The sequence below is a fragment of the Manis pentadactyla genome, chromosome 15 (assembly GCF_030020395.1).
Source record: "Manis pentadactyla isolate mManPen7 chromosome 15, mManPen7.hap1, whole genome shotgun sequence".
NCBI lineage: Eukaryota > Metazoa > Chordata > Mammalia > Pholidota > Manidae > Manis > Manis pentadactyla.
This window is the reverse complement of record NC_080033.1, coordinates 44,659,884-44,685,763: the sequence shown is the minus strand read 5'-3', so window position 1 is coordinate 44,685,763 and position 25,880 is coordinate 44,659,884. Positions and strand designations below refer to the sequence as shown.

Genomic DNA, 25,880 nt, shown 5'->3' with positions numbered 1-25,880 from the left:
GCCATGGGGAAGCTGCACAGCCATGAATGCAGGGCGGTTTCTCAGCCTCCTCCTCTTGCATCTGCCCACCCACCTTCAGTGGCAACGTCCTCAATGTTGACTTTGTGCTCATGGGCCATGTAGCCGAGGATGGAGAAGATGGCGAACCCCGAGATGAAGCTGGTGACACAGTTGATGGTGCTGGTGAGCAGGGCATCCCTGGGGGAAGACACACTGTTAGTTCAAGTCGCCTGGCTCTCCCCAACCTGCTCATGGACGGCTGCGCCGTCTATGAAGTCTCGGCTGCAATGCCATCCCCCATTCAGTTTTCCTGTGCCAGGGACCCCAGCACCCCACCATCACCTGGAAAGTCCCTGCAGGTGCAGGAAATAAGTAACAGCTTCTGGATGAAACGTTCGGAGACCACAGTCTGGTATTAAATTCTTACTGGGGAATCCTGTCCCCAGCCTCCTTTTCAACAAGCTCAGCAACTTCTCAGTGTCTCTCACCTTCTCACAAAGGCATTTAAGAGCTTTGCTAACATAACCAACCCTGCTTCCAGACTTACTTCATATGCGTTCCTGGCACACTTTATACAAACCAAACCAGGCAACTTGCTGGTCCACAAACTCAATGCCCTCCCTGGCTTTGCTCATGCCATTCCCCCTATGCCTGCTGTCCCCTCCCCGTCTCCCATCCCAGTCCCAACTGTCCTCTGAGGCTCACCTCCACGCTCTTGCTGGTTGCCCCAGCAGAGGGCCGATCACCCCATTTCCTGGGCCTTCCTACAGCCTGCCCCACCGGTATGCATTCAGCCTGCTCTCTTGTACCAGAGGGGCGGTGATTCTGTCTTGAGCCTCTGATCGAGTGATGGAGGCAGGCCCAATCTGTGCCCATGCCTGAAGCCCTCACAGCACTGGGCCCGCAGGGGGCAGCATTAAGTGCCTACCGAACTGAGCTAGAGCTTGGTCTTCTGTCTCTGCTGCCCTGCAGCCTTACCTCTGACTCTGCCAGGCCCTCACCCCTCATGGACCAGCCGGAGTAGTCCACTGCCTGCCTGGGCATCAGATGGACTGCCAGGCAGTACTGTCTTTTCTGAAAGCCACACAGTGCCCCTCTGTCCCAGCTACCCAACCCCAGGATCTCCCAGTGCTTTACATGCTTTACATCCTTGGAAGAGGTGTTCTGATTTGTGTTCATCAGGACCCCGTAGGCCATGTCAGAGTTCATAGAACACCCACTCTGGAGGTCACAGAAGGTCCACCCTGCCTCATCTCATAGAAGAAAGTCAAGAGGAAAAGTTGACTTGTCCCAGACCACAGCCCTCTCTCTCTCATTTCCTAGGAGTGTTGATCCCTAGGATTTAAAACTTTCCCAGAGCCCTGAAAAGGATCTTACCTGTAGCAGTTGTTGTCAAATTTGTTGTAACTGGCAAATGCAATCAAGACTCCAAATCCAGCACCCAAGGAAAAAAAAATCTGAGTTGCAGCATCAATCCATACCTGAAATGGGCAAACAGAGCCCATCACCTTCTGCTTCCTACAGAGCAGGACTACCTGCCTCCCTGCCCCAGAGGGCTGGGAAGCCCCAGGGATGCTCTGAGCCTTGGGAAATGAGTTCTGAACCAGAGATGGGCAGCCATGCAACTCCTCCACCCCAAAAGCCTGTTCAAAATCACCATGGAGAGAGACTGGGGTCTGTCTAGTGTCTCCTGGTCTTCAGTGGCCACGAGGGAGCCCACCTGGGACTCACTGAGTCAATTTGATGTCCTGATTTCCCAAGAAAGTTAATAAACTTACAGTAGCAGGTTAGAGTGTGCATGAGGTGAGGGCAAAGGGCTATAACCATGTCAGGAATCACGGAGATAACTCATCAGAAAGGGATCATGGTGTCTAGCACATTCTGCCAGCTCACAGCCAGTGGTGACTCCTCAGAGGCCAACAGGGTTTACTTATTCCAGTTTTTGGGTGATGAAAACACATGGCTGAAAGCTGGTGATATGAGCCCCTCTCTACCCTCTCTGCCTTGTGGCCTAGCCCTGGTCAATTTCACCTCGCTAATCTCAGTTTCTTCATCTCTGTAGCAGGGGGCAACTATTCCCAACCCACTCAGACTAAGAGCTGCAAATCAGGTTTGTGAGATTTCTCCATCTCCCCACTCCCATTATTCTGAGCTCCCCCTACTTGGAAAGCAGAGGGTGTGGCAACAGAAGCAATCTGATGGAGGAAGATACATGTGCTCCTGAGACAGTATTCAGGCTCCGTTTCTACTTGTCAGGATTCAGGATATCTAAACAGCTGCAGAGCAGATAGAACTTGTTTCACGAGGCTGATTGCTTTACAAACTTGTTTTTACAAGGCTGGTGCGAGTCTTATGCTCTCTGACAGTTTTCTTTCTGACAGTTACTAAGGAAATAGGTTTTTCTCTTGGTTACTGGGCTAAAGCCCCATGGTCTGGTGAGGTGTCACAGCTATGGGAGCTGCCTCCTGAGAGGCATCCCTCTTCGTCCTCTGTCTCTGCTGCCTGCCAGGAATACTGTGGGGTCAGACGAGCGTGAGGAAGCCTTTGGGAATTGTGAGGGAGATCTTAACTGAGATGGGCCCGAGGAAGGAGGCTGGGTTTCATCTCAGCCGTGATTTGAAGATGCTCAGGGGATGGGGCACCCCCAAGATTGTCTCGGCTCCCATCTGCACCCCACTGGTTTGGAATCCACTCCGAATTAACCCACTGTCATCCAATCTGTGTCTCTGGGCAGGACAGCTGCAGGAGCCTGTGGGGGGACAGTCAGCAGGGTCCAGACCTCTGTGGGTCTGATGCTGCTCCTTATGGTGAGATCAGAGGATGGTAGCAATGCCAGAGGTGGAGACTTGAGAGTGGAAAGAGAGCTGAGGTGGCTGGGGTGGGTGAGGGAACCATGTCACAGGGTAGATGTCAGGACCAGGACAGGGTATTGCTCTCCTTGAAAAGAGGGGTCTGCAACGGGCTTGTGAAGACCAGCAGGTGGGATCAAAGGGATGTTGGTCAGATAGAGAAGCTGCAGCCCGGGGAGGGACGGTTCCATCCCAGGCTATGCCGCAAGCTTGAGGCAGGACTGGGACCAGACTGCCTGTTGCTGCTGGTGTAGAGAACCCTCCCCAACTCTGACCCACAGGTGGGTGGTCGCTGGGCACTGACCGTGGCCTCTTTCAGGCGGTAGAAGTCGATGTGCAGGTAGGCGTTGATGCCGTTGGAGGCGCCGGGCAGTGTGACGCCGTGGACCAGGAGCACAAACAGCACGAGGTAAGGCAGCGTGGCCGTGATCCACACAACCTGGCAGTGGACAAGCTAGCCGTGAGAGCCCGGCTCTGCCACAGGCCTGGTGGGGCTGCGGGGGCACGGGCCCTTTCCCAGGAGCCAGGCACACCCTCCCTTCACCTAACCTCATGCAATGCACATGCCAAAAGCCCCATCTCCAGGCCCTGGTGCTCCAGGACAGAGAACAGACACTGGCTGCACCCAGAGCAGCTCGGAGTCCAGGGGCAAAAGTGCACCTGGGAACAGCGGTGCCACCGAAGCTGAGGGCTGAGAGGACTCAACTAGCTTCCCTCAGCTCCCAGTGCCACAACCGCCACAAGCTGCCTCTACTGACCCTCCCAGTCGCCCCCGTGGAACTAAGCACAACCTCCTTGTGCCCCCTCCCCTCCCTCCTCTCTCTCCCTCTCCTTCACCTTCACTCAGGCAAACTCTCCTAAGCTCACTGCCCACCGAGGCAGGTGGCTGGGCAGAAAGCAATCTCTGGCCGCCTTTACCTTGGGATGGATGTAGGACAACGACTAACTGTCTTGTCCAGGACCCCATGAGGGAAAAGTTCATCCCCAGACTAGAAAAAGTCACCCCCAGCCCCCACCCCACCCCTGCCCCTTGCCCCAAGTGGAGGAACCGAGAAGAAAGGGGGGCCAGGAGAAGGTTGTGTGGGCTTCCCTGAATGTCAGAATACTCTGGGGGAAGTTCTAGATAAAAACATCAAAGTTCAGGTCCCATTCTTGGAGTTTCTGACTTAATTGGTCTGGGGTGGGGCCTGCACTTCAGTGTGTTTAAACCCCCCCAGGTGATGTCAATGAGCGGTCAAGGCTAAAGGCCATTGCTATAGGCAGAGGCTGCTACAGGTGGCTGTGCAGAAAGAAGGCTCAGCAGAGTCTGTTCAGGGCCAAGGTAGCCAGATTCAGGGGAGACTCAGCTGAAACATAAGAGGACATGTGACCTAAAGACCAAACGGTCCCTCCCCCGCAAAGTGCTGGCATTACACAGCCTCTAGAATCTTCACATATCTCCAGGGAGAAAATGGAAGCCCTGAAACATAACGGAGGGTAAAGTTCTTTGCTAGCCTAGAAAGATACGGGCTCAAGACAAAAACGGAGATAAATGACATAAAATCATATGTTTTCCACACCTGTACTGAAGGACTGAGATTTATCCTCCTTTTCTGTCTTTCCCACTAGGCCAGGAGCTCCTTATAAGCAAAATCTCAATATTTCTCAAGCTTGTATCCCCAGAAGATGGCACATATGAATGCTTAAAAACTGACTGTTGGATGGATGGACGAATGAATATGGATGTTGTATCAGTGAATGATTGGACAGATGGATGGACGGTTGGGTGGCTGGATACAGAGTTGGGTAGCTAAATGGGTATGTGGATGGTTAGGTGAGGAAATAGTTGAGTGGATAGATAGGTAGATAGATGAGTGGATCAGCGATAAATCCAAGGGTATGTGGGTGACTAAGTCAAAGAATGAATGAAAGAATGAGCAAGTGAATAAACGAGCACATGAGTCCAACAATAGTTAAATTCATCAATAGTTGGTCATGTCTTCTGAGGGAATCAGAATAGGAATCAGGCTCCCCTCTTTCCTGTTATCCAGGTGTTCCTCCAGTTTCCTCCATTGTTACACTGTCTCATTTGGAGGGGCTTCTAGATATATGCTTTAGGCTTCTGTTTTCTTTCAGGGGTCCAGGAACAAGGAGGACAAATTGCCAAAAACGAATGCAGAGAGATTGATTTTAGAGCATCTTACTACGCAGATGGACAGTGACTGTGAAGGGGTATGTGGGGGGGACTAGGTGAAGGGGGGAGCCTAGTAAACATAATGTTCTCATGTAATTGTAGATTAATGATACCAAAAAAAAAAAACAAAAAACAAATGCAGAGGAAAATATGCCTTGGAAAGTGAAGCCATTACATCTGAGTGGCCTCACATTAATCCTGGATTTATTCTCCCAAAGTGGGAGAAATGGGTCTAACTCCCTGGTGACAGGCACAAGGAGGAGCCCTCACACAAGCTTCTGCTGGGTTCTAACTGATGTTCCCCTTCAACTCATGCCAACAGCTGCAGACCCATTGCCTAGCCAGCAGGCCGGAAGAGACCAGATTTCACCCATCGAAAGACAACATCCTCAGGTCTGACTCCAAGGAATCTCCCATGGGGCTGGCTGGCAGCCCTCATTAGTCATATCTGAGGCTCCAGCACGGATTCAATTTCCCCAAGAACACATCAGGACATGACTAAGTTGACCTTGACTGCAGTCAAGTATCACAAAAGGGGAACTTGTCTTGTCCATGTACATGTGTTTAAAGCTAAACCATCTGAGTCTGGGTCAAAATTGATGGCAGAAGTGAGCTGAGCTGCTAAAACCTTGTGCAGAAAGGGAGGCTCCTGGATCCTTGGCCAACAGCTACATCATGCTAACATGTGCCCAGTAGGTATGTGGAGCAAAGAGAAGGGACAATTGGATTCTGTCATCTCCACCCCAGTCTTCTCTGATCAAAATTTCAAATTGCAGTGCACCTCTGGCCACAAGAAGCCAGACTTGGTCCGTCTTTGAGCACAAGACAAAAAGAGCCATGAGCAGCCCATTGTTTCGGCCTGCGTCCTCTGTGTCCAAGAAAGCATGGCTTTCCAGCACCAAAATCCAACTTCTGGTCCGTTTGTGTTTCTATCCATAAAGGTTACAATTTGTGTGGTTCTTGGGTGCCAAACTCAAACCTATGGTTGATAATCACAATGAGGAAGATCTGGGCTCCATTAAAGGAAGAACTTTCTAATGAATCGAGCTCTCTGAAGAGAGAATGAGCTTCCCAGGGAGGTGGTGAGGACTCTGTCACTGAAGGTGTGCAAATCTTGCTCAGGATCCAGGCACTAGGCAAAGGATCTCCTGGAGCAAGGTGAGGCCCAGGGACCAGCACCCTCTGCATCACTAGGAGCTTGTCAGAAATGCAAATTCTCACCCCACCCCCACAGAATCAGACTCTCAAGGCGGCACCCAGGAATCTGAGTTTTAACAAGCCTACCATGTTATTCTTATGTGCACAAAGGTTGAGAAGCATTGTTCGAGGTCACCTGGAAGCATAAATGTTCATGCTTATTGCTGCAAAACTGCATCGATTTAGCCTGTAATGGTTAGGCTTCATGATCCTTTGAAATGGGTTTAAGGGAAATTTGCCCTAACAATGAAGACACATGAAGATTTATGGGGTGAGGGTTATGCACTAATGTTACTTCAGAAAACACTGAGCTGTAAATATTTTAGTACTCATTGCTCGTATGCAAATGATGCTGTGCATTATAACAGGATCCCCAACGAGTCACTAAAGCAAGTCAAGACCACCCTGTATTGACACATTAGTGGGAAGATTTGGCTAGAATTGTGACTTGAACTCCAAAGTAACAGAATGACTTTTTATTTAGATATTCTAGAACTCAGGTTTTCTCCTAATTGGTCTGGCTTTCTCTCTCCTCAGCTAGACCACCTGTGCCAGAATTGGTGAGGTGTTCTGTCTTTTTCCATCCCCCAAGGAGCCCACAGGCTGGCAGGGAAGTGGGCAGAGCATGGAGGCTGCCCCTGGCCAATTCTGTTGTCTTGTTTTCTCCAGGCATAGGGGAGTCTGGGGTTTCTGAAAGTTTAGCCCGGCATGTAAACAGAGCACATGGGAAGCTGGGCCTGCCCCTCTACCCAGCGGGAAGTCAGCAGGGTGGGGGCAGAGCACTGGAAAGGCTGCTGACAAAGGGGACAGATGAGGATCATGTCCATCTGCCGGCCCTGCACTGGGGCCCTCCCCTCTTGCCCACCCTCCATCAGGGTGGGAGGCCAGTGTGGCCACTGATTGCTCTCACTTTGCGGGTGAGGACACTGGGGCTTAGGGGGTGTTATAATCTCAGGTCACCCGGTAGGAAATGTTTGGTCCCCAGCCCAGGTGGTCTGACCACAAGACCATGTCCTATCACTTGCTCTCCTGTATATTTGAGACCCAGGTTCAATTCCTAGCCAGGCTAGACTGCTGTGAAGCCCTGTCCCTCTCCAGACCTCAGCCTCCTCATGTGAACAGGAAGGTGGGAGTAGATGCCTCTCTTCCATTCCAACTTGTAGGGTCTCAGTTACTGGACTTGTAGTTGCTAGGGCCAGCTCAGCCAGCAGTGCATGAGATGGGGAGGCAGGCCAGACTCAGGGTGGCAGGCGGCGGTGTGCACATACTCGCCCGCCTCCCTGGGGGCCGACTAACTCTTGACTCAAACCTTGACCCACTGCTCTAAGGTAGTCAGTGGGCCAAGGTCCACAGAGCGTGTGGTCTTGGGTAATCCCTTTTCCTGATTCAGACCGTACTCCATCCTCCACATCCTGGCTGCTGGCTGTGGAATCACACATCTTCCCAAGTGCAGAGCCATCACTTGCCAAGACCGGAAGTGTGAACATTTGCAGTTCATTTCAGGTTGGCTCTGTGGCTGCAAGAGCCTGCTAAGAGAAGTTCCATGTCCTGTGCCAGATGAAGTCTGGGAAAAAGTAAGCAATGCTTTTGGCTTTCTCATGAGCCAGTTTATAAAACCAATTAAAGACAGGGCACAGGAATGTCCTGATGGAAGTTCCTTATTCTAGAAAGCCCTTCCCATGGGCTGCCAGGGGCCCTTGCCTGCTCATCTGCAGGAACATTGGGAGACTGACGCACAATGTGGGCTGTGGCTTCCGTGGATGTATTTCCACCTAGGTGGGGAGCTTCCCTAGGGCAGCAGTCCTGCTCTGCCCCTCATTACACTCCTCAGGGGAGGGGTGAACTCAGCATGCTCAGCTCAGCTTCTCTTTTTAGTGTCAGTCTCCTCCCAAGTCATGCTCTTTGCTCCTCCCAAGTGCTGATCTAGGTGGGGCAAGCTGTAACCAGTCAGTGATGGCTGCAAGGAACTTAACCTTGGGATGCAATTTCAGAAGCCTGTGGCGGCCCCATGCCTAGGCCAGGAGCAGCAGTAAGCCTCGCTCATCTACAGTTCTGCAGCCTGCAGAGGCAGGAGAGCCCTGCTCCTGAGGACGAGGAAGGGTGCAGGGAGGCTGGCCAGGCTGGCCTGGACCTTCCGCACCTCTGTGGCTTTGCTCAGGCAGTTCTTCCCGCCAAAAATCTCTTTCCTCTGTCCCAAACCTACCCGTGCCTGTCCTTAGAGACCTAGCCCAAATGTCACCTTCTCTGTGGTCTTTGCAGACCCGTCTCAGTTGGAAGAGCTTCTTCCTTCCATTAACACAGAATCTCACACTTTTTTTTACCGTGACAGCTCATGGTAAGGAAAACCTTATATATTGAGACAAAATGCGCACAGAAGTATGAATTGCCATAACTGAAACACCAACTTGTGGCAACCCCTGCACTGGTTTCATGACTGGTGAAAAGCCCACAGTTTGTATTTCAATTAAAGTGCAACTTGATGTGAAATGACCTCCAAGGTAACGTTAAGAAACAAAGGAAGACATGTAATAGTGTGCATAGTTTGTGGCCATGAGCATTTAAAGGGGAACACACATAAATCTCTGGATGGAGACTGGAGGAACGAGTGACACTGGCTGGCTACAATGGTCCTTCATACATGTAATATTATAAACAACTGAAGATGGGATCTGTCTTATTTTTTTCTGGCACCACCAGTGCTAGCACAAAGCCTGGCACAGTGTCTGGAAGTGTGCAGTAAGGTGAACTGAATTAAAAAGAACAACTTAAGTTCTCCAAGTTTATTCACTCACCCGCCCTTTCTCCTTTCTTCCTACCTCCCCTCCTTTCCTGAGTTACCCTTCAATCAATATTTACTGAAGACCTACTATGTGCCAGTGCCAGCATGGTAGAGGCCTTAGCCTGGTTTTGCTCTATCCCAGAACTCCTTCCAGCCCTGGACTGCATTTTATTTGGGTTCTTCCTGGGCACAGACACTGTCTCCAACTTGCTGATAGGAAGTTCCATTTTAAGCTTTCTTGACAGATTCCATCCCCACTGACTGCTGGTGCCCCCTCACAAGCTTTGCTTTCAGTAGTGTGACCAAGGGCTCTGGAGTCCCTGAAAGAACCCTGATACAGCCCACTTTCCAAAGTCAGCTGCCTAACGAAGCTTCTCGCAAACTCATGCCTGCCTGATTACAGTAGATTACTGCCTGTGACCCCCAACAAACACACATCTGCACGTAGTCCCACCCGCACTCACTCTGGGCTTTATCACAGGACTTATCTTGGCTGCTGGGATAATGGCAATCAGGACACAAGCAGTGACTAGAAGAGCTATTTTCACTTTGGGGCTTGTCTGCTTGGAACATGCTTGTGGCAGTCAGCCACCATGCCGTGAGAAGCCCAGGACACATGGAGAGGCTGCACAGAAACCACCCGAGGTGTTCTGCTGTACAGCTCTGGCTGAGCCCCCAGCCTGGGCCCGCTGCCATCCTTGAGTGTGCGCCATCTTGGATGTCCCAGCCCAGTCAAGCCCCCAGGTCTGAAACCCCGGTGGTATCAGATGGAGCAGAAGAACTGCCCAGCTGATCCGTCAACCCACAGGATCATCAGAGATAATAAGATACTTGCTATTCTACATCACTACATCTTGGGGTGCTAAGTTGCACAGAAATAGCTAACCAAAACATGAAAAGAACATTTCCCAGCTACAGCCTCTTTAATACAGTCAAGCTTCACATGGACCCCATAGGGTCCAAATGAGATTACTGTTCTCGAGACGTTCTTCGGCCTCAGGATCAACATGGGCCACGGCCTGAGGACATCCCACCCTGAGGGGCTGACTACAGGGGCCGTGCCACCTAGGTGAGAAAGGCCCTTGCAGGCACTCGGCACTGTCCAGAGGAAGCACAAAGCCCCAACTAGATAGCTTCTGGAGCATTCTCTTTTACTCAAACGTTCAGAGGGGGGAATGACTGATTTTCATAGTGAAGCAAGCGGTTATATTCCAGAGTCGGTTGCAACATTTGCAGGAAGATTTAGGCCAGAATTCAAGATTTGTCATTTATCACACATGTCAATAGGTTGTTTCTGCCTTTTCCCCAAGGATATCTTGGGATATCCCATTCCCTGGTCTCTGCTCTGGGGCAGTTTTGACAGAAAAGTGTGAGGAGCCCTGATCCTCCTGCACCCCCCTTACCCTACTGCTGGGGAGCCTAGGGGAGAGAAGGGAACTGTCCAAGCTCTCCCAGGAAACAGGGGTGGAGCTGGGGTTCAAACCCAGGCTCTCCTGTACTTCTAGGTCCACTTCTTTTCACCAACCACCTGGTTATAACTAGAAAAAAAATTTCTTTTTGAGGCCAACCTCCTAACTGAAAGAGAAACAAAGGTATTACCTTTCCAGATGTCTTCACTCCTTTCCAGAGGCTAAAAAACAGGATGATGACGACGACCATCAGACAGAGTAAGAGCTGCCACTGGGGCAGGCCGACGTCATGGATCCCGCTGCTCTCATGCAGGTGCAGGACGCCACGCCTGCGGGGGGTGGGGCGGGGGGGAGGGCCGGGGAAGACAGGGAAGTTAGGGGCGACGACCAAGGCCGCGACCACAGGCCAGTCCCTGGAAGTGCCATGACTGGAGGTGGGCCCCGGGCTGCCCTGGCCACCGCCCTGCAGTTTCGGGGCCTGCTCTGCACAGTCATGGCCTGTGCCCAGGACTGCCCTGCCCTGGGCCAGCAAGTCATCTGGGGAGACTCCCCGGTTGAGGCTGCTTTTGGTCAGTCACCAAAATTTCAACATAACAAAAATCTCTTGAGTGCCGTGGATGAGGATGAGGCGGTAGGATGACCGTCTCTGGGTCCACTGCTAAGCCCAGGCCTGCCAGGTAGCCTCTTAGCTCCTGGTGGGTTGTTGCATCAGGCACAAATGCTCACAGTCTCTCTTGCTCAGCCCAACAATTCATCTTCTATAAACAGTAGGACCCAGAACCAGCACAGGGGAAGCTGAGAAGGACAGAGGGTCAGTCTCCCACACACTCTCACTTCCTTTAGCAAACCCTTCCGGGCTATGGTGGACACCTCACCCTTTGTCCAGCCCTTTCATGCTGCCAGGGCCATTTCCCCTCGTAGATATTTCCCTTCCCCAGGTCTCATTCTGCAGGTTTACCTGGTCTCCATTCAGAATGTGGCTCATTAATAAATTTATTCCAGTATTTAAGGCAAATATCATCCTGCCCTGGAGTAGGGCTCCAATCCAAAAGAAGGACGTGCTGTTGGATACCTTACACACCTACGACAGGTAAACTGGGGGATAGCTGACTGTCTCTCCACCTGTCTGTGTCCCTATCTCTCTCCCCCTCCTTCTTATCCTCCTTCTCCTCTCTACCCACACCCTCCCCCTAAAAGAGAAACATGAGGTAAAAGAATGTGATTTTGAGGTCCATAAACAAGAACAGGGTTTGCAACCTGTACATAGGAATTGCCTGGAGATCTTTCAAAATCTTACTGATAACTGGGCCCCACTCTCAACCAATTACATTAGAACCCTTGGGGAATGGGCCTCAGTGCCAATATCTTTTCAATTCCCTCGGTGATTCTTCTGGACGGCCAAAGCTGAGACCTGCTGAACTAGAGGCCCACCCAAATTATAGGTTTTCTTTAGAGCAAACTTGAGCCTTCCAGAAATTTGTCTTTACTTTTCTGGCAAAATAAAATTGGCTTTCTGAGCCTAAGGGGAAAAAAGTCTCCGAGAGGTTTATTAAAAGTAGTCTTGACATATCCCAGAAGCCTGGGTGTCAGATGAGCCCACAGAGTCAGAGGCAGATGGCTTCCCTCTCTGGGAGCAGAGCATATAATGCTGGAAGATGCTAAACTTGCAAGGAAAACAGGTACCCTCAGTCTGGAAACTTGGTCAGCTTTCCCCTGGACAAGGGTATACATTTCCTGGGCAATCAAGGACTGGAGGCCACCCTTGATGCTAGGTATAGTTCATTCATTCATTCATTCATTCATTTACCCATTCAAAATGAACATCTATTATTAGTAAGAACATGAAGGAAAAGAGAAGGATGTGGCACAGAAGTTATCTAGGCTCTAGGGTCAGATGCAAACTCATTCTGTACTGTGCTGTGAGCCAGGCAGCACGCTGGGGGCTGGTGACATGGCCACAGACAAGCAGGTGATGGCTCCAGCCACATGGAGCTCCTGGCAGAAGGGACAATATCTGGTCAATACATTCCCCACCTTGAGGCTTTTTCCTTTTCAGTAAGATGGCTCTCAAAGATTAAATTACGGAATGTGAAGATAGTGCCTGGAACCCAGGAAACGCTCAGCAAATGGTAAGTGTAACTATCATCATGAGTGAGCAGCAGGCATCAGCAGAGGAGCAAAGGAGTGCCTGGAAAACTCAGCCGAGGAAGTCAGCTGGGCAGGCACCGCGGAGGGAGTGGCTGCTGCCTTCTCTGCTGATCTGCCAGAGTAACAGGTGGATTGAGAGATGCACAGGCAGGGTAGAGGAAGAGATGGGGAGAGGGGTGTGGACAGGCATAGGCGTCTGCAAGTGAGCATGTGTGGATGCATGAGCAGAGCTGTGTGGGTGATCCAGGCCCACAAAGACTCACATCTCCTGTCCCTAGTCGGTCCTCATTCCCGCACCCCAGGCCGAAGTTTGCAGCTTTAAACTGCTCACCCTGCATCAGCTTCCCTGAGCGATCAGTTTCCAAATCTGCCCCTCCTAGTCCTATCTCTTGGTCTGCTACCAGTACCCCCACCCTCATGGCCCTGTCCCAGGCCAGATCCACGTTCTCTTCCTCCAGGGCTATTATAAAAGTGTCCCTATCTCCCCACAACACAGGTCTGCCTCCAGTCAGCCCCCATAAAGCCACAGTCTGCTGCTGTAGAACTATCCATTGGGAGTGTCCTTCCAATCTTGTCACAGTCCTGCCCCTAAACCCTCAGAGGCTCCATATCACCGGAAATAGTGGTCCTCTCTGGGCAGCTTTGCCCTGCCTCTGCAGGGACATTTGGCAATGGCTGGAGACATTTTGGGTTGTCACATCTGGAGTGGAGGGACATGTGCTAGTATCTAGTGGGAAGAAGCCAGAGATGATGCTACATGTCCAAAATACACCAGGCAACTCCTCCATCGCCAACATAGAATTATCCAACCTCCAGGTTGTGAAATCCGGGTCTAGGGGATAAAAACAAGGGCCTTTCAGAATCTGACGTCCTTCACAGTCATCCCGTGCCAAGTGCGTCCTCTGCCTCACCACACCCCTGCCTTTGGCTCTGGGCAACGGCCAGCCACTTACCATTTCCCAGTCATATGAAGCTCCCACTGCTTTGGAACTTGTAACTTTCTGTCCTTTTCTGCCTAGAACATGCTCCTGGCCCCATTTATCTGCCTGGCAGACTTCTTCTCACCTTGCTAGTCTCAACTTAAAAATGATACCCTGACCTAGGCCCCTCTCCTATGCCCTAAGAGATGAAGAGGAAGGGAGAGAGGGAGGAAGAAAGGAAGGAGGGAGGGAGGGAAGAGAAGAAGAGAGGGCGGGCATATCTAAGAGAACCAGAAGCAGATACTGGGTGCATCTGACTTAATTCTGCTCCTTCCCTTTGCTTTATGGGCCAAGGGTTGAATGATGTCAGTAACTGTTTGGCCAATTTGACTGTTAGAATCATGAAAACAAAAAGACACCGAACCAACTGGGCTTGCCCTGACACTTGCTAAAATGACCCTAGTGTGCAATCAGATGGCCACAATGCCCCCAGGTGGCCCCACATGCATGTGAAGTCCACTTTCAGGGTTATAGGGGCTATCAAGCTATTTCGCTGGTGAAAAGGCCAGACTCCTGAGCTGACTCCCAAGAAAAAGAAAGCCAATCCAGCTCCCTCTCCCCAGCAGGCCCAAGCCCTGGGGGGTTAGTTCATACAAGTAACTTGGGTTTGTTGTAGTTTTCCAGTAGTTTAATGAACATGAATCATCGTGAAGTATATGGTCCAGGCTTTCCGAAGTCTGTGGGCCAAATGGCTCAGTTTCTCACTTGATGCTGAGGCCCAAAGGTTTAGCTCTGGAGTGGAGGGAGGCTTCTCTTCCCCACCAGGAGCAGGCAACGGGTAGAAGCCTCCTATCCCCAGACCGTGCTCACCACGGGTGCCCTGTTCCATACAAAGTCATAGAGCACCGGAGCTGCTTTTAGCCAAGGGCTGTTTGGCTTCAGGCCTGGAGTCTGGGGAGAATTGTGGTTTTGTTCCCTTGAATGATACGTTCAATCCGTCAGTTTAAATGAGTACAAGATGGCAACAAAATAGGCCAGCAGGCCCTGAGGAAAGAGAAAAACCCACCTAACCTTCTTGGGGTTGGCTGCCTCTGGGAGCCCTATATGCTGGGTCCCCAGAGCAGAAACATTTAAATGAAAAGGGCCATGTGCCATTAAAAAGAAAATCTGGAGGCAGCTTGTTACTTCGGAGCACACAAAAGCAGGGTCCACGTGGGAAAGAGATGCATGAGAGAGCTCCCACCTACCCCAGTCTCCCACGCTCCTGTCTCAACCACATCCCAGTGCAGACTCGGCAGGACAGGGAAGAAAGACAGCAGGGAGGCCTGGCCGTGGGCAGCGCCTTGACGCAGACAACTGGGATCAGAGCCACCTCTGCCATTTACCTAAAACCCCACTGCCACATTCTTGTCTGTAGAATAGGAGTGATTGTTTTCCACTTCCGTGAATCGTGAGGGTAAATGGACTTGGATGTGAGGAGATGCCTGGTGCCTGGCTCATGGTAATTGAGAAACTGGGAGTGGGGAACTTAAAAGGATAGATGAGGGGAGGGGAGCTGCCTGGACTGTGTTCCGCATTGCGTCCCCCAAGCTCCTGCGTCCCTTGGTAAGAATGTCATCTTCTTCCACCACTTTCCACCCACAGATGAGCCTAGAGGAAGGTTAGGGCTGTCATTTAAGTAACCTGGTTCTTAAGACCCAACTCATCTCCCCCTCCTGCTGGGTGTCTCTGCTGGGGCAGACCTGCTGGCCATTAAGACATCAGACGAGGAATAAAATAATAACTAGACTAGAGCCGAGACTATCATTTTCCATTTTAATTTATAAGGACAAGAGCTGCCAAGAGCAAAAAGAAAAATCATTTTTTTCTTTTACCATTAGATGATAAAGGGGAAAACGTGGAACCAATTGCATGTATCAACAGCCTCTGTCCCACTCTCCTTTATGGTCTCCCAGGCCAAACCACATTCATAAACTGGGAAGACCTAAATCTCCACCCTCAAGCTCCCCAAAGGTTCTGGAATTTTCCAAGGCCATGCTCCTGAAGAGAAGAGTGAAGGAGAGCCTAGATTTTCCAAGAGATGACACTGTAGGGGTGGCAGCTGATCCCAGTACAAATCTTGCTCTGTCTGAGATGGGAGAGGGTGGTGGCTAAGACAGGGGCTATCAACCTTGGCTGGAGATTAGAATTGCTGGAGGAGCTGTTAATAAAAATCCTCATACCCTGGCTGCACCCAGCCCAATGCAGTCAGAATCTCTGGGTACAGGGTTCAGGCATCTGTGGATCTTAAACTCTATAGATGTTTCCAAGGTGCAGCCAATATTTAGAATTCCTGGCCTAAGAGCTTGGACTTTGCAGCCAGACTGCCTGGATTCACACCTGCTTCCAATACCATTTTTAAACTGCATGACCTTGGGCAGGTCACTTCCTGCTTGTGCACATTTCCTCATTCATGAGACAAGAGTAAGTTTAGACCACAGGGGTCAGGATTAAAAGATAGCATGGGAAGAGCACTTTGCATGATGGTTGTGTAACCTAAGCTGGATAAATGTTAGTTGTGACTATGACAATATTTTGGAATAATAACCACTTACAATGGCTAGGATCCAATAACACGCACAGCTTAAGACTATAGGCTCTGGAGTTCCACCCCCTGGCAAGGCAGGGCCCAGGGTGAGGAGAGGGAAGCTCCTGGGGACAAAGTGTAAGGAGGTGCTCACTCTTAAAGTATGGCAACTGCAAGCTTCCTGGCACCAAATCTTGGCTCTGCACAGTAGTAGCTGTAGGGCTGTGGGCCAGTGGTTTACTGTCTCATCTTCAAAATGAAGTGAATATTTGCAGCCACTCCATGTGTGTGATGAGACTAAGAGTTACAGAAACCTCAATGGGCTGGTGTGAGGCTGAAATTGCAATAATACCTACAAAGAAGTTAGCAGAAAGTACATGACAGTGATTAGCTGTTCATGTGATAGTGAGAAAGACAAGAATCAGATGCTTGCTTTAAGTAACAGCAGTGTTTCAGATCCTTTGGGGGATAGAGATGTATTTAGAATGCAAAAACAACAATGGGCTATCTCCCCCCAAATTCCCAAACCTATATAATTTTGCACATGCCTCCTGGAAGTCCATAGAAAATACGGATGGACGCAGGTGGACAAGTGGATCCAAGAAATTCTCTGCAATGGTTCACTGAAGGTAGTTCCTAGGCCACGAGAACCCTACGTCCCCTGAACTCCAGGAAGCGGCAGACTTTCCAGAGGCCACTTCTGACCAAACCAAATCTCCCTGGCCCCACTGCACCATGAGGGTGGGGATGGAAATTGTCCTAATATAGCCCCAGTCTCCAGAGAAATCAGGACTCATTCCTAGATACTTGGTGTAAGGAATCCATAGACCTGAAGGAGACAAGGTCTAAAGTTGATGTGAATTTGTCTTTTCACACACTCTAGACCTGCACTGCCCAATATGGTAGCCACTGGCCCTATGTGGCTAAATATTTAAAAGTTAAATTGGTCAGAATTAAATAAAATGTAAAATTCAGCTCTTCCATCACACTGGCCCTATTTCAGCTGCTCCGTAACCACATGTGGTCTATGGCTACTGTATGGGCAGCACAGATAGAGAACATTTCTATCATCACGGGAAGTTTTACTGGGCAGCACCACTCTAGACCAGGAGTCACAGATCACAGCTCCCAGGCCAAAGCCAGGCTACGGCCTGTTTAGGAATGGCCTGCAAACTACATGTGGTTTCTATCTTTTTAAAGGGTAAAATAAAACAAAGAAGAATATGCAAGAGACACATATGGCCTTCAAAGCCCAAAGCATTTCCCCTCTGGTCTTTCACAGAAGTCTGCTAACTTCCACTGCAGGCCATACATACAGTGAGAGTGAGTTTCCAGAGGAATGATCTGCCCCACCCCATAGTTTGTAAGCCAGACTTTCTGCTTATCTGCTAACACTTGTGTAGGGATTATTAAAATGTGACTTAGCGGCATCTGGGGGAAAAAGACAACAGATGCTATTTCTGAAGACACCACCGTGCAAACATTTTAAATCAAGTGGCTGCAAACTCGTTGACCATCACACACCTCAAGGAGAGAAAGGGATGGAGTACAGGCCAAGAGGACTGAAGGCAGCAACAAAGTAAATAGTGGTGGTTATGGACTAAAGCCACAGAACAAAAACATAGCCCTGAGCCTATACAGAGAAAAATGAATGAATCAGGGACATGCAGATTAAAACCACAATAAGCTACCACCTCACACCTGTCAGAATGGCCATCGTAAAAAAGACAAGAAATAACAAGTGTTGGCGAGGATGTGGAGAAAAGGGACCCCTCGTGCACCGTAGGTGGGAACGTAAGTTGATGCAGTCACTATGGAAACCCGTATGGAGGGCTGCCCTGTGATCCACAAGTCCCACTCCTGGGTATCTATCTGAAGGAAATAAAATCACTAATTTGGGAAGATATCTGTATCCCTATATTCACTGCAGCATTATTTACAATAGCTTAGCCATGGAAACAATCTAAGGGCATCAACAGATGAATGGATGAAGAAAATGTGTTATGTCTGTAAATCATGGTATGCATACACAATATTCAGCCATAAAAAGAGAGAGAAATCTTGCCATTTACCACAACATGGATGGGCCTTGACAGCATAGGGCATTATGCTCAGTGAAATAAGTAAGACAGAGAAAGACAAATACTATATGATCTCCCTTATATGTGGAATTGAAAACAACAACAACAAAAACAAATTCATAGATACAGAAAACAGATTGGTGGTTGCCAGAGACAAGGGTGAGGGCTGGGTGTAATGGGTGAAGGGTGTCAGAAGGTACAAAATTCCAGTTATTAAATAAATAAGTTCTGAGGACATAGTGTTATATATCTTATATCCTATAGTTAACTATAGGATAGTTAACTATATCCTATAGTTAATAATAATACTGTATTGTATATTTGAAAGTTGCTAAGAGATTAGATCTTAAAAGTTCTCATCATAAGGAAAAAATTGTAATTATGTGTCATGGTAGATGTTAACTAAACATAATTGTGGTAATCATTTCACAATATATACATATAGCAAATTATTATGTTGTACACCTAAAACTAATGTAATGTCATATGTCAATTGTATCTCAACTAAAAATGAATGGATAAGTGAATAAAGTAATGGATGAGTGGGGGAAAAGGACAACACATCCTTAGAGAAGAATTCCAATCAATCAATCCAGAGGGAATGATGGGAATAGAAAATCACGAACACAGTAGTAATCATCTTTGCTTGCAAGAATCACTGAAGGATGTTAAGAAATGCCGGCGAAAGTATGATGAGAAACAAGCTATTTATATAACCTCAAAGTAGCTCCTCAGAAGACATTTACTAATTACAAATGGAATAATACTACCTCTGCATAGGCGGGAGCTGGCAGACACTGCCTTAACCAAGTGAGCACCCCAGACATCCCCAGTGATAAGAGATTAGCGTCACATAACCCCTGAGAAGGTGCAATGAGGATACATCATCATCTCTATGGCACTCTTGTCAAAAATGCCAAACTTCAGTCTAAGCAGGTGAAAACAACAAACCGACCCACACTGAGGGCTATTTTACAGAACTGACTGGTACTCTTCAGAAGTGTCAAGGTCACATGATACTCAGGAAAGATCAAAGAACTCTCACAGATCGGTGGAGTCTAAGGAGACATGACAACTAATGCCACATGGGTCTCAGGGCTGGATCCTGGGCCAGAGAAGGACATTAGTGGGAAAACTGACAAATTCAAAAAAGGTCTTTAGTAGGTTAGTTAATAGCATATTAACGTTAATTTTCTGATTTCAATCATTGCACTATGCCTATATAAGGTGTCAGCGTTAGGGGAAGCTGGGTGAAGGGCAATTTTTCTGTGTCTAAAATGATTTCAATATAAAAAGTGTCTTTTTAAAAAGATGTTCTGTCTTCTACCACAGTCAGTTCCTCTCATGCACACATGGCCCAAATCATTTCCCCCAGCTGCACAGAGCGGGCCTGTCTCCCGCTTCCTGAATTTCACTCACAAGCTCCAGAGAGCGCAAGCAGCATGCAGTGGGCCAGGCAACAGCTTCAGGATCAGATGCATTGGGGTTCAAGCTGCAGCTCCATCATCTGCTGGCTGAACACTTAGATGTTCCCCTGGCTGACTTGATCAATTCCTACATCACCTCCTCAGAGAAGCCCTCCCTGACCAACCTGAGCTTAAGTTCTTTCCCCGGCAACCCCTTTCTACCACATACCTGGTTTTAATTCCTTAAGAGCATTTACACTCCCTAAAATGTGTTTAGTTTCCTGGAGGGCATGTCCACTTTCTAACACATTCTTGCTTCCTTACCTGTTGATGAATGTATGGTCTCCCCACCCCCACCCCCCTGCTCCAGAGCACAGGCTCCTCCAGCTGCCTGGTCCATGGCTCGGTCCTCAGCTCCTGGCCCAGGTCGGGTGTGTGGCGCCTGCTCAGTACATGTCATGAACAATGACTGGCATGTGCCTCTCCTCTCATGTCGTTTCCCTTAGCATTTGGCTCAGGTCCTGCTCAGCACAGGTCTCAGTGCACCTGTGTGGTCAGGATGAGGGGTGGATGACTTACTCGTAAAACTCTGCTGCTGGGGTGAACTTGTACTTGGAGTACTTGGTGTGGTTGCCCAGCACAGAGCCGTTGAGGAGCTTGGGGTCGGTGCAGTTCAGGCTGTTCCAGGCATGGCCACAGTCAGTCCAAGGCAGGTTGAAGGTGAAGGAGGAGAAGAGGTAGTAGAGTGACCAGGCGATGATGACGTTGTAGTAGAAGCCAACGTAGATGGCAATGAGGATCACAGCATAGCCAACTCCTGGGTCAGGGACAGAGAGTGGTCAGGCAGAGGTCTCCCCAGGCCCAGCCCTAGAGCCACGTCTCCTGGGAAACTGGCCCTAACCAGTACAAGACCCGATTCCTATGCCTGTCTTTTTCTGTAGCAGATTGTCAGAGCCCCAGCGGTATGCCCTAAGCACCCACCGTCCCTTTGGCCTGACTGCTCTCTTTTGCCACTGGATCCTCCTCTGCCCACTCATCAGGCAGGCCAGAAATGTCAGGACCTTAATGCCTCCAGGGAGAAGCCAGGCCAGGCATTGTAGTCTAAGTACCCAGCTCCCTTTTCCTTTGGGCAGGATAACACTGAAGCATGTTAATCCCATGGGATTGAGTCCCTGGCCCATAGTGGAACTGGCCTGACGACACACCCTTTATTGGCTGCCTCCCCTTCTCAGTCCCCAACTAGTCTTCCAGAGATCACCTCCCTTATGCTGAATCCTTGTCCCAGGACCTGCTTCTAGGGAGCCCCAAATCAGCACCCCCTGATCAGAATTTAGCCCTGTGTATTCTCTGGATCCTACTTTCAACCACCTGCTTCCTGAACATACTGGAAGCTCCTTTAGGGCTAGTTCTATGGCTTTTGCCTATAATAGGCATTTTTTTTGGCATGTATGATAGTATTTTAAGGAAGTAGCCTTAAGCATTCTTAGCATATGAGGTTTAGGCCTGGCTAATCCCTCACTTCCTTGATCTAGCTGTAGGCACATGACTCAGGTCTGGCCAATCAGAGCTGTGCTTTCCCAAAGCCACAGTGATTGGTTGATAAATGGGCATATGACTAAATCAAACCAGTCTTCTCTAGGACCTTTAATGAAGATAGGATGATAAAGGTGTTTTCGTTTTGCTTTAGTATTATTAAACTTGGTAGGATTTAATCTTGCTGTTGCTAATGGCCAGCTTTGTTAGCACCTGAGAAGAATATGCCCGAGACTGAGGCTAACAGTGGAAAAAAAAAAGGACTTGAGTTGGAGAGAGATTGAGAGTCCACATGACATTATTCAAGCACCTGGAACAAGTGGTACCTGAAGGGTAGATCTCCTGGACTTCACTGAATCAAAGCCAATAAGGTCTTTTATAATAAAGCTGCTTTGATTAGGATTTCTGGAAGTTAAACTAAAAGAATCCTAATACTCATATTTCATAAGCCTCTTGTACCGGCCTGCATCTCCTATAGGGCCGAGTGCATAGGAGGCACTCGGGAGACATGTGCCAGCTGAGCAGAGGCTCACAGGAGTCACACTGGCCCTCAGTGTTGTCATCTGGGCCCAGTCTCTGACCAGCGTTTGGGAGACACTAATTCTTACTCCGTGCTCTTCTCACAGCTGTATAGGGGCCAAGAAATGGCAGTTGCCATGGCCACTTTCTCCAAATGCACTCTAAGTCTTGAACGCAAGCAGGTGTCATCTTATATCCTAGCCGTGATCAAGTAGTCCTGGCTGTTGTATTAAGGATTGCGAGGTAAGTTTCTGGCTGAGTCCATGGTCAGTTTATCATGTCTACCGTGGGAGCAAGAGGGGAGAGTAGTGGTATATATCCTGGGTACTCCTGAAACTTCTATAAGCATTTCCCCTACAGGAAACAGACACCCTCTGGTCCCCCTCGGCTGTAGAGCCTGGGCTGGAACCCAGGTTTCCAGACTTTCTAGTCCAAAATTATTCCTGACACACCAACTGCTCTCCATGTAACTTTAAAGAGTGGACACACTTGGCCTTGCGATGCCTGTGAATCCCACCAGAGGCTTGGTCTACCTCAGATCCCACCTTTGGGGAAGGTTCTCCAGGGAACTATGGAAATCTTTTTGGACAACCTCTGGAGCCCCAAGACCCAAACTTTACCTTTGAAGAATGGGCAGATCTTCCACACCGTGGCAGCCCCTTCGCGGTTGTACTGGCCCAGAGCCAGCTCCATGTAGAACAAGGGCATTCCCGCGATGACAAGGAACAGTGTGTATGGGATCAGGAAGGCACCTGGAGGACCCAGAGGCAGACTGTGACCCCCTAGACCCCTGCCCAGGCTGGGGCCTGCGCCTCAGAGTGCTCAGATCAGTGTCTGCTGGAGCCTCGAGGGTCCTGGTTCATCTGCTCACCTGGCCACCTCCCAGGTGTTTTGCGGTAGGTAAACAGAGTTACATAGAGTGATTAATACAAGTGATTGTAACAACAATAACAATAGCTGTAGTCGTAGCAATAATATACTATACTATAATATAATATAATAAACAATAATGAGCTTCTGTGGTCATATTAGGGAAGTCTAGGCTAATCAAAGCAAAATAGGCTTGTTCTGCAAGAATCCTGGCAGGATTCTCCCAGCCCACAGCAGTGCCATGAGGATCACGGGTGTAGGCTTTACCAAGTTTATTGAAGCACAGAACCTTTTCTTTCATGAATCATCACTTTGGGGAATGCCAATCTCCTCAAGAACTTCCTTTTATAGGTAAGAAATTTGAGAGTGGAGAAGGAGAGACAGAGCCCAAAGTTATATACGACAGAGTTTCTAATGCCGCTCATCTCTCTTTCACCTTGAGGTCACATGGGGCTTTCCCAAATATGATCTCACTGGAGCCTTCTTAATCTCACAACAGCTCATAGACATAATCAGACAGGGCCATTATGTCACCGCAAGGGAAACTGAGGGCAGAGAAGGGAGTTGAATCCATCCTGTTTGCATTGGCGGCGAGTGACAGTAGCAGGATTCGCATTCAGGTCTTCCAAACTATTGGGCTCAGCTTGTTACAGGTGACTGGAGATGAATCGATACTGGAGCAGGGAGGCCAGAGGCTCAAGCCCCTGACCAGCGAAGATGCCCACCCAGAACATCACAGAAAATAGACGGTCCCCTGGCAACGGGTGGCAACTACTCCTTGGGAGAATTCCTGATGGAATTACACGCATCTGAGTTTCAGAGACAATTCTCAGTACACCCAGCAGCCCATGGTGAGCTTAGAGGGCTCTGCTGCCCTGAGGTGACTCACTTGGACATATGTCATGTCAGCCCAGGCTGCAAAGCAAAATGCCAGCTCCTTTTCCTGACACAGCTGGAGGTGGCCAGGCCACATCCACACTCCCCCCTCCACTGGCCCCTGGCTGAGATGCTGAGATGCCATAACCATGGAAACCAAACACTCTGGCCCACCCACAGCAGAAAGGTGCAGAAACCGGGAAATATTTAATGACTGTAATGTTAGGAATATAACATGTCCTACTCTGTTCCAGGCACTTTACATGCAGTGTGTCACTTAATTCTCACAACAACCCTCAAATGTAGAGATTATTATTATGTCCATTTTACAGATGTGGAAACTGAGGTTCCAAGCTAGCAGAGAACTATGGCAAAGTCACATGGCCCCCAGGGTTAAACTCACCCAGCTACTCAGACTGTCAGTCTCATTTTCTTCCCAGAGTTTCTTCTCAGGCAGCCCAGGGCCTTTGGGACAAAGTATGAAGTGTCTGCAGCACTGGTGAGATGCAGTGCCTTCGGTAGCAGGAGACAGACCAGCAGGTAAGCCAGCCACAGGAAAGAAAACTCCTGGGAAGTGAGTACCTCCTCTGTATCAAGCAGGGCACTGGCCACGGGATGTCTGTGACCCACTTACCCTACCCAGAAACTATCTGAGGTAGCAAGTGCTCTACCCATTTTTGAGAGGAAGACACTGAAGCTTAGAGAAACTCAGTGACTTGACCAAGCTTACCCAGTTGGCATATGACAGACCTGGGATTTGGGCCCAGGTATGCCTGGCTGCAGAGCTCCAGAGCCATGCCCAACATATTCTGCAGATTCCAGACATTTCAGCTTTGATTAAGGACATAAGTCTGAACAGGGTCTTGGGCGAGAGGGTGTTCTATAACTGGGCATCTGGGGTCTGCTGGACCACCTTGTCTGTTGGTCACAGGCTGGTCCAGTACTCAAGCCCCTGCTCCAGCCTGGACTTCTCTGGAAAGGCCACATGCCAACCTCTCTTCCACTCCTCATTTCTTGCTTTTGGTCCCCACCCTCATCCCTCTCCCACAGAGAGAGGACAGATCAGCCAACCCACAGTGCTCACAGTAACCGTCGTGGTGCTGATGATGGAAGTCGGTGGTGGTGGTGAAGGTAACAAGTACCATTTATTGAGTGTGTTATATGCCAAGCTATACACTGAGTTTTTATGTAATTATTCATTTAAAACTATCCCCAATATTTTTTTAGCTCACCACTAATCCCATTTAACAGGTGAGGAAACTGAGGCTTAGAAAGATCATCTTCTTTCCAAATTAGTAAGTATGCAGTTTGGCTGCAAACCTGGATCTATCTGAGCCCCTCTCTACCTTGTGGCCACTTGATACTGCCCTTGGGGGCCTGGTGCCAGGAAGTAGGGGAAATAGATGTATTCAACTGTTTACTAGGCCTGAAGACTGAAGTCAGCGGCCGCAGGGACAATGGGGAAGGAAACGGCCAGCAGTCACGGCTCAGATCTTGGCACTAAGGTTTGCCGCTGGCTACTTGATGGTCTTTTCTACAATGAAGGGAAAGAGCAAAGTGGGCCAGTTAACGAGGCGTCTCAGTTTGGCCAGTTTTCTTAACTCTAAGCCTCTCGTAGCACTGCCAACAGGTAGGGATACTGCCCAGCTGGAGATTCATTTCCTCTTGTGCTGGCTGGTAGCCCCAGCAATGGGAGCAAAAGAGGGAAGGTGATGGGTCTGTGCAAGCCAAGCCTCTTCTCTAGGAGCGTGTTTGATGTGGGCCAGCCAAAGCTTCAAGTGGAAACAGCCCGAGACATTCAAGAATGATGGAAGGGCTGAGTACGAATGAAAACTGCAACTGCCCTGTGGCCAGTGGCTTATTCTAAGGGAACACCACCCAGCTAGCTGGCCCAAACCCCCTTGAATAAAGATCTGGACAAAGTCAGGGTAGAGCTGAAGAGTTAGAAAGGGGTGACTGAGGTCTGCTGAGGATGCTTTTCTAGAAACAGCCCTGCACAGGGTTGTTCTAGAAACAGCCCTGCAACCGAGGCTGGGTTACAAACTTCCTAGAAGTGGCTGCCCTGCAAGGGCCATAACTGCCACATTCACGCAGTCCCACTACATCTCCCCGTTGGGTGGTGCCAGTGGCAGCCAGCCTCATACAGGGCCTGAGAACAGCCCAGGATGCTGTCGTGAGTCTGGAATGCTCTGGTTATGCAAGGGCTGGACTCAGGGGCAGACCTGGAGAAACACAGGCATACACCTCCTGAGGGTCTCAGCTCTGGGCATTTTCAACATATTCAAACACATATGGAAACTCACACACACATATATTACTCATGTGAAGATACACACATATTTCTGCACCTTGACACACGCACACAAACACACCAGGAAAATAATTGTCAATTGTGAAAGGGGCTCTAAAATGTGGCCTTTGGATTAGTTTAGGAAGGAAAACACCTGTCCCATCACCTCTAGCCCAATGCACACTGCTTGACACTCCAACATTAGAGAGGAATCCTACTGGTCACCCAGGGATTCTGGAATCCTCTGTGCCAATGCCAAGTCCT

At 49.3% G+C, this 25,880-nt stretch overlaps 1 protein-coding gene across 1 annotated transcript in view; it reads right to left on the bottom strand.

The window, feature by feature from the left end:
• Nucleotides 1–25,880, bottom strand: part of LOC118910207 (sodium-dependent noradrenaline transporter) — a 42,202-nt gene that overhangs the window by 6,832 nt on the left and 9,490 nt on the right. Inside the window, exons 3-8 of the mRNA XM_057493013.1 lie at nucleotides 22,201–22,332; nucleotides 20,108–20,345; nucleotides 10,598–10,736; nucleotides 3,154–3,288; nucleotides 1,378–1,481; nucleotides 74–198 (exon numbers count right to left, since the gene is read on the bottom strand). Of these exons, the coding sequence (XP_057348996.1) occupies nucleotides 74–198; nucleotides 1,378–1,481; nucleotides 3,154–3,288; nucleotides 10,598–10,736; nucleotides 20,108–20,345; nucleotides 22,201–22,332 (873 nt within the window). The remainder of the gene's footprint in view (nucleotides 1–73; nucleotides 199–1,377; nucleotides 1,482–3,153; nucleotides 3,289–10,597; nucleotides 10,737–20,107; nucleotides 20,346–22,200; nucleotides 22,333–25,880) is intronic.